Here is an 8,747-nt window from a genome sequence, read left to right on the forward strand (position 1 = left end):
GCTTAACATACATAGCTCAAACAGTCAAAGCTCTCCAATGCAGAAGGTACCGCCGTTAATACTCCTTCATCTTCATGGCAGTACTACTCTACTTCTGAGTTGACGGGCATGTTGCTCTCGGGCAAGGTATCGGCATATCAGAAAGTACCGAAGAGCTATAGCCTTAGGCGTTTTCCGGGTTCTTGCTGTCTCTGGGAATTCCCAGAGAGAAAGCCAGATTGCGCGGATAATTCTAAGGAAAATCGCGTTCCTGAGTCCTAGCAGAAGAAAAATATTTTCCGCCAATGCCATTGGTTGCTACAGGTTCTTTTGTTTTTTTTTGTTTTCACTTTTTGACAGCTAATTTCAACTGCTATTGCCTAAGAAAAAAGTGCAATAGCTTTCGGAAACCAAGAAAGGTAATTTTTTCAACAAAAATAAGTAATTGCTACTCCTAACCAAATTAAATATACTGCAGCTTCTTTCTAGTTCAGCTGTACCACATAATTTATTGTCATTCCAACTTACTTTAGGAACGTATTGTGAGACAAATAGGAAAAAAAACAGGTAATAGAGTAAAAATGTAATAACTAATTATATTGAGTTTCATGCCATAGCATTTTCTTCCTGTTTTTGTAGGGAAATGGTATCCCAAATGAGTCTGGTTAACTTGGTTGCACATCGTACTAGTTGTCATGGGATGGAAAGCTGCAGCGTTAAGACAGTTCCATCATTCAGCCAGGAAAAGGAAGTAAGTATACAATTCTAATAACTATTATCATCTTATTACCCCTAGGAATGCCTGCGTTCTGCTGTTGCTGCTAACAAGGATGTTCTACGTCCCATTTGAAACAATTAATGGCAACAGGAGTTGTCCGACTAGTTACAAAAGCATTTTTAGTGATTATTCAAATAGCTTGTATTGAGCATCTATCAGAGAGGAAAATACAATTAGTGTCAGTAGATGGGTGTTATTTGTCTTGGTATGTTTTCACTAATTTTTCTGTAGTGTTCTTTACAGGTAACAGCTGTATTGTAACATCATTCAAGATGATTCTGAGCTGGAAGAAGATGGAAACCTTTTTCTATTTTTTGTTTTTTTGTTTTTTTTGCGAACGAGGGAACTTAACACGTCCACTAAAGAACTTGCTATTTTGATTTTTTGGGCCTCCGTTTCCCGTATGTACAAGTCTCTTTTAGCTGTTTGTTCATCCCGCTCTTTCTGCCTCCTTTCAAACATTTCCATTTTTTTCTAATAAAAACAAAGTTAGTAAAATACATGTCTCGCAAAACCAACATTGTAACTGTACTTACCATCTCTAATGACTTAAAATCTTCCAAATTGGAAACAACTTCTGTCAACAATTTTGCGCTTGATCCTAGCTTTTTCTTTTTTGTTTGAGGTAGGAGATCACTTTTTGTTATTGCTGCTTCCGCGGATGCGGCTTCTTCGGCTGTAATCATGCCGTCGGCAACCAGGTATGCATTTTCCTTGTTAGCAGCAACAGCAGAACGCAGGCATTCCTAGGGGTAATAAGATGATAATAGTTATTAGAATTGTATACTTACTTCCTTTTCCTGGCTGAATGATGGAACTGTCTTAACGCTGCAGCTTTCCATCCCATGACAACTAGTACGATGTGCAACCAAGTTAACCAGACTCATTTGGGATACCATTTCCCTACAAAAACAGGAAGAAAATGCTATGGCATGAAACTCAATATAATTAGTTATTACATTTTTACTCTATTACCTGTTTTTTTTCCTATTTGTCTCACAATACGTTCCTAAAGTAAGTTGGAATGACAATAAATTATGTGGTACAGCTGAACTAGAAAGAAGCTGCAGTATATTTAATTTGGTTAGGAGTAGCAATTACTTATTTTTGTTGAAAAAATTACCTTTCTTGGTTTCGAAAGCTATTGCACTTTTTTCTTAGGCAATAGCAGTTGAAATTAGCTGTCAAAAAGTGAAAACAAAAAAAACAAAAAGAACCTGTAGCAACCAATGGCATTGGCGGAAAATATTTTTCTTCTGCTAGGACTCAGGAACGCGATTTTCCTTAGAATTATCCGCGCAATCTGGCTTTCTCTCCAACACAGTCTTCACCAGTGAACTGATACTGATCCGATTCCGTGTCGTTAAAAAACGGATTTTTTGAGGGCCGTAGAACGGATTGGTTTCCGTTCTCTAACGCTAGAGTCGCATGAAGGCAATAACGTTATGCCTACCCTCTAGCGCCTCTAGCTGATTCATAATCGGATTCGTTTCAGTTAACCGATTTTTGACAAAGCAGCGCGTTGTTCAAATCAGTGAGCGGACCCGTTTCCGTTCACAGATCCGTTTCAGTTTATTATCAACTTGTTTTTATAATAAGAAGCGCTAAATAATAAAAACGCTAAATAATTCCCGCCATCGTGCTCGACGGCGATTGGTTGATTAATTTTTACATATTCGGGAAACAAAACCTTATTTCTAACATTTCCGTGGGCATCAGCGTAATCTTTGTGATCTGAGAATCACGAAAATGGTATACTATTTAATTGATTTTATCAAAGATAAGTAATCGAACAGTTAGCTTAAAGTTTGGGTGTGTAAGCTCAGCCCCCTCCTCTTTAAGTCTGAAAATGGAATAATAATAATCTGAAAAAGAATAAAGCGGTAGGCTGCATAGCATTAGGCCTGTGCGCGTGAAAAAGCGTTCGCGTGAAAAAGCGTTCGCGTGAAAAAGCGTTCGCGTGAATCATACGGGCATAGACAGAAAAGTGATTGTTTTTCAATTCATATTCGGATTCAGCGTACAAAGTTGAATACAGACTATAAATTTTAATATTATCGAAGGTAGTTTGTATAGTATAATATGCGTTTGCGTGATAAAGTGTTTGGCGTGAATTACACGTACATGCCTTTATAACGGATTGTTTTTTAATTCAGATATAAATTCAGCGTAAAAAGTTAAATAAATGCTATTAATTTTAATGTTATCGAAGGTAATTTGCATTGAGTAATATGCGCCAGCGTGAAAAAGCGTTCGGCGTGAATTACACGGATATAGATAGAAAAGTGATTGTTTTTGAAATCATATTTGAATTCAGCGTAAAAAGTTGAATAAATGCTATTAATTTTATTGTTATCGAAGGTAGTTAGCATTGAGTAATATGCGCCAGCGTGAAAAAGCGTTCGGGCGTGAATTACACGGATATAGATAGAAAAGTGATTGTTTTTGAATTCATTTTTGAATTCAGCGTAAAAAGTTGAATATTCAGCATTAATTTCATTGTTTTTGGTGTTAGCGGGGGGAGTTATTCGTTTTTGACAAAATTTTTCATAGAAACCAAACGACCCAATTCTCTTTCCTTATCTAGGCGACTTTTTGCGAGATTTTTTTTTCGTCACAAACGGCAAACTCCCGCCAAATTTATGAAACCATTAGATGTACTCAATTTTTTACACTGAATCCGAATCTGAATTCAAAAACAATCACTTTTCTATCTATATCCGTGTAATTCACGCCCGAACGCTTTTTCACGCTGGCGCATATTACTCAATGCTAACTACCTTCGATAACAATAAAATTAATAGCATTTATTCAACTTTTTACGCTGAATTCAAATATGATTTCAAAAACAATCACTTTTCTATCTATATCCGTGTAATTCACGCCGAACGCTTTTTCACGCTGGCGCATATTACTCAATGCAAATTACCTTCGATAACATTAAAATTAATAGCATTTATTTAACTTTTTACGCTGAATTTATATCTGAATTAAAAAACAATCCGTTATAAAGGCATGTACGTGTAATTCACGCCAAACACTTTATCACGCAAACGCATATTATACTATACAAACTACCTTCGATAATATTAAAATTTATAGTCTGTATTCAACTTTGTACGCTGAATCCGAATATGAATTGAAAAACAATCACTTTTCTGTCTATGCCCGTATGATTCACGCGAACGCTTTTTCACGCGAACGCTTTTTCACGCGAACGCTTTTTCACGCGCACAGGCCTAATGCTATGCAGCCTACCGCTTTATTCTTTTTCAGATTATTATTATTCCATTTTCAGACTTAAAGAGGAGGGGGCTGAGCTTACACACCCAAACTTTAAGCTAACTGTTCGATTACTTATCTTTGATAAAATCAATTAAATAGTATACCATTTTCGTGATTCTCAGATCACAAAGATTACGCTGATGCCCACGGAAATGTTAGAAATAAGGTTTTGTTTCCCGAATATGTAAAAATTAATCAACCAATCGCCGTCGAGCACGATGGCGGGAATTATTTAGCGTTTTTATTATTTAGCGCTTCTTATTATAAAAACAAGTTGATAATAAACTGAAACGGATCTGTGAACGGAAACGGGTCCGCTCACTGATTTGAACAACGCGCTGCTTTGTCAAAAATCGGTTAACTGAAACGAATCCGATTATGAATCAGCTAGAGGCGCTAGAGGGTAGGCATAACGTTATTGCCTTCATGCGACTCTAGCGTTAGAGAACGGAAACCAATCCGTTCTACGGCCCTCAAAAAATCCGTTTTTTAACGACACGGAATCGGATCAGTATCAGTTCACTGGTGAAGACTGTGTTGTTCTCTCTGGGAATTCCCAGAGACAGCAAGGAACCCGGAAAACGCCTCTTGCGTCGGTCAGTGTATCTCGTTGGTGACACGGAAGAAACATTTAATATAAATAGCAAAGACCTTGATAACTTTGATCCTTCCTTCATTGAGTAATGTCTGAGCTAAACTCTGTTGTTCATGAGGATTTTGGTCCGAATTTTCGCGTTCTCAAGAGGAATGACCAGACATGTGAACTACAGACCATAATTCGTGACAGGTGTTTTTGTTTATATATTTTTTAGTTACTCTAACTGTTTAGTTTTCATATGATATGATTGACTCTATGTGAACTAAAAATAGTTTTACACCTTGTTGCAGAATCAACAACTGGGCCACTTTTGTGTGCCAATACTGACAACTAATTTAAGAAGTGTTTCAATTCTGGAATTTTTTCAACCAACTAACAACTTATTCATGTTTTTGTTCCAACAATTTTATAGGAATACTAGTCGAAATGATTTCAAATTTTATGCTGACAGATTGGTATGCATAGCCTTTTCATTTAGATTTCTGGGCATTCTCATTTTTAAGATTTTTTTATCTAGATTCGTCTTGTTATAGAGGAAAGCTTAAACCAGCTTCCCTATTCACCTTGCACAGTTGTAACTCCTATAGGATTTCCATATGATGGTTTGCAATTTGAAAAGGGAAATTGTGGGGTGTCCATCGTCAGAAGTGGAGAAGCTATGGAACAGGTATGTATGTCCAAAAGCTTATGAAGACATCTTTCCTATTTGTTTATTTTCTATTTTAATAGTTTGTCTTTCATTAAAAAGGGACTTAGGGATTGCTGTAGATCAATGAGAATTGGGAAAATTTTGATTGACTCAGATCATGATACCCATGAAGCTAAAGTTGTTTATGCTAAGTTTCCTGAAGACATTTCACAAAAAGAAAAGTTCTTCTTATGTATCCGATCATGAGTGAGTATTTAAATATTAATGGTATCCCTACAGAGCAGTTCGACCTAAATTTGTCCACTCCGCGAATGTGCCCGTAGTACATATTCCGGCTTATATCATGGTATCGACTGACGCGATTATAGGTTTTACCGCACTTAGATACCGTGGCCAAAGTTTTATTATGTATTTACGAACATATTGCCTATGGGGAAAGTTTTAGTCAAATATGCATTTAAAAGGCTTTCAAATCGACGATAAATATTTATTTACGCTTGTGTTTGTATAACTCTGGCCAAAGAATCGTGAATCTCTTCTAGATTTTTGTATGATTTCCAACCATTTCATTAGTTTGGCCATACAAATACGTTTGTGAACTAAAACCATGTTTTACTAGTAAGATACTAGTAAAACAAGTAACAACTAGTATTTGAAATTGGTGTTTGCATAATCCACTCTACTGCCGTGCATTACCGGCTTTAAAATTTTAGGAGTAAATCTATATTCATCTTACCAGGTACGGGCAATACTGTCGTTAAAGCAGTTAGCGTTCTAAAGGATCATTCGGTGCTGGAGGAAAATATTGTCCTTTGCTAACCTTTTCTGTACTCCTCCAGCAACCCAAACAATAGTAACAGCCTTTCCTCAGGTAAGTGTTGAGATACGTCTGAATTTGAACGAAAATGAATTTTTGTTCGTATAGATGAAAATCTTGACTTCTGAGATTCATCCAGTTGCACCTAATCACTTTGGACAGAAATACTTCGGAACTGATTAAATACAATTTAATAAACAAACTTGTATTGTTAGATTTATTCGTATAAGGTAAATGATCGGTATAGAAAGTAACAACTTTGAAGATTTTTTATGGTGTTTATTTTACAAACTCAACAGGGATGAGTGTTTATTACTTAACTATGAAAGTAATTTTTTAAAACATATCTGCTGTCCAGTAATCGTTTCAGTTCCTTTCTTTTTGGGCACTTCGAACCAGACTTAAACGTGCTTTATAATCTGCTTTCCATGTTTTATAATGTTGTTTCTATGTAATCTTACCATTTAACAGCATGTTGCATTTTAGCAAAAGTAGAGTAAAATTTTAAACGAGAAAATCAGAAAATATCTGCATCCTCACACAACTAGAAATGCCAATCATTGAATATAGCGGAAAAATCGGGAAAATTAGGGAAAGCCTTCTCTGAGAATATTTGAGGCAAATATATTAGATTCAAATGCAATTAAATGTTTTTGCTAGAAAAAAAATAAAGGAAGAAAGAAAACAAAGTTGACCAAAGCATACATTTTTTTTTACTTTCCTTGCTTTGCATGCAGTGAAATCAGGAAATTTTACAGAATAGGACATTGTCAATAGGGTCTAATTCTCGAACAGCTATATTTTTAGAACAGTGATCAACATCTTTTTTCCAATGAAATTCTAAAATATCTTTGTAGATTCCAGTCAACGGTGAAATTCGTTTCAGTTCTAGTGCACAAGAAATTTATGCTTTTCAGGTAGTAACACGAGCCTAAAAAAGGGGGAGGGGTAAAAACTGAAAGTGTGGGCGATCGGAGTCGTACCCCTTGAAACTATTTTTAGAATATTTCCAACATATCACATGCACTCATGCAGTTATCAAAAACCTGTATTTCAATTCTTAAAAAGTTACAACAAATGAGAAAACAAACATTATCCTTGAAATATTATAATTGATTACAATATTTTCAGTAATTTTGACATCGCGTACAGTGATGAAGCTCATACATTCATTTATTTCATCAAATACCGAATATGTCTTCATCCATGACACAAATGGGGTATTCCTATAGGAAGTAAGTTAAGTTAAGTTGTTAAAGCGCTATAGCACTTAATCTACGACTGGTACAAAACAAATAAGGTCTTGTGACGTCAACGATTTAGATACAATATATGGCCTCGGTTACCTTGGAAATTGAACGTGTCTTTCTTTTCAATTTCTATTTGCTGATTGCGCACATTTCCTCTTTTCGCTGACGGCCAAGGCACATTGCGTTTCCTCCTTCGCGAATCATCGTTTCGTTTTCCATTGTTTCATTTGGAGGTCGAATCTGTTCACACAATTTTCCCTGACTTCCGCCTTCTACAACTAGACATACGTCAGGTGGATTTTGCCAGAGGAACCGTAAGAAAATATACTGGATTTACCAACATGAGAATTGTAACACTGACGTCTTAAAAATTCGACATGTCAGCAGCGAATCTGGCGGAAAATCTTAACGAATTAGCCAGTCATCGAGGAAGATCGATAGTTTTCCGATAAATTTCAATTGCCGAATATCATTTTTTTCACTTAGCTTTAAAAAATTTCCTCCGAAAAGTCAAAGTTGTCACTCATAGTTTTGTTTCTTTAAATTTTTTTATGTATAAGTTATTCTGGAACAAGATCTGAATTAAAGCTATCTATGAAAACGTGATTAGTCGAAATTCAAATAACCGACAAAAACAAATGTTAGAAAATTAAATAGTCTTGGGATCAATCATTTCTGACTTATCCGTTCGATGTGCCGACAAGGGAAAATTTGCATCACTAGAACAACAATTTTGCAAAAAGACGATTTCGAAAGAAACTAAGATAAACGTCAGCAGGAATAGACATAACCCAGTAACGTAAAGTAATTTTTTTAATTTAATGCAGTTAAAAACATACATCACAAATATTACCGAATAACAAACACATTTGTACCAGATTTTAAAATAAAGATAATAAATAGATTCGTGTTTATGCTTGTATTCTATTTCTTTGATTACTTTACGGTGTCATCTCGTTTACCATGATCTTCTTTTACAGGATGGCAAGCGGGATTTTTCATTTAACGGTTCAATCGTAGAACTACATCTGATATAGCAGATTTCCGTTTCGAAGATTTTTTTTTATCCCAGTGATTTTTTTTCTTTGCTGTATTTTCGGTCAGGCGAAGGCAATTTATTATTTTTAATTATATAACAAACGTCTGAAAGTTCCATGCCTTTTTTATTTTACGAAAAGCGAGATAATCGGCATTAGGGACAATCCATTCAGAAACCTACTGGATTTCCTGTCTGAACAATATTTTCATTACGAGGGTTCAATGATTGGTGATGATCTCCGATGATCATCAAACACCACCATATTGATAAGAAAAGAAAAAGTAAAGGGGCCAGAAAACATTCAATGAAAACGTAGATTTCAAACGACCAGGAATACAGAAAACATCTAATT

At 35.5% G+C, this 8,747-nt stretch overlaps 1 protein-coding gene and 3 long non-coding RNA genes across 5 annotated transcripts; 1 reads left to right on the top strand and 3 right to left on the bottom strand.

Annotated features, from left to right (window-relative positions):
* Positions 1–8: 8 nt before the first annotated feature.
* On the top strand, positions 9–6,308 carry LOC123469413 (uracil phosphoribosyltransferase homolog). Its single transcript, XM_045168386.1, is given in 9 exon segments — positions 9–162; positions 4,630–4,829; positions 5,053–5,095; positions 5,158–5,307; positions 5,389–5,502; positions 5,505–5,535; positions 6,029–6,102; positions 6,104–6,160; positions 6,215–6,308. Coding segments are annotated over 8 exon segments (648 nt in total). The 5' UTR covers positions 9–162; positions 4,630–4,725; the 3' UTR covers positions 6,290–6,308.
* LOC123469431 lies at positions 874–1,905 on the bottom strand. 2 transcript variants are annotated; one of them, XR_006642705.1, is made up of 4 exons: positions 1,881–1,905; positions 1,733–1,821; positions 1,294–1,660; positions 874–1,231 (listed from the first exon to the last, which is right to left on the bottom strand). It is a non-coding gene; the product is annotated as an uncharacterized LOC123469431 (long non-coding RNA). The 2 variants fall into 2 exon arrangements; XR_006642704.1 differs by lacking the exon at positions 1,881–1,905 and having other exon boundaries at positions 1,733–1,874.
* LOC123469438 lies at positions 6,118–8,504 on the bottom strand. The gene is made up of 3 exons (XR_006642709.1): positions 8,494–8,504; positions 7,034–7,037; positions 6,118–6,281 (listed from the first exon to the last, which is right to left on the bottom strand). It is a non-coding gene; the product is annotated as an uncharacterized LOC123469438 (long non-coding RNA).
* Positions 7,137–7,568, bottom strand: LOC123469435. Its single transcript, XR_006642708.1, has 2 exons — positions 7,453–7,568; positions 7,137–7,332 (listed from the first exon to the last, which is right to left on the bottom strand). It is a non-coding gene; the product is annotated as an uncharacterized LOC123469435 (long non-coding RNA).
* Positions 8,505–8,747: the final 243 nt, after the last annotated feature.

Source organism: Daphnia magna, linkage group LG1 (genome assembly GCF_020631705.1).
Source record: "Daphnia magna isolate NIES linkage group LG1, ASM2063170v1.1, whole genome shotgun sequence".
NCBI lineage: Eukaryota > Metazoa > Arthropoda > Branchiopoda > Diplostraca > Daphniidae > Daphnia > Daphnia magna.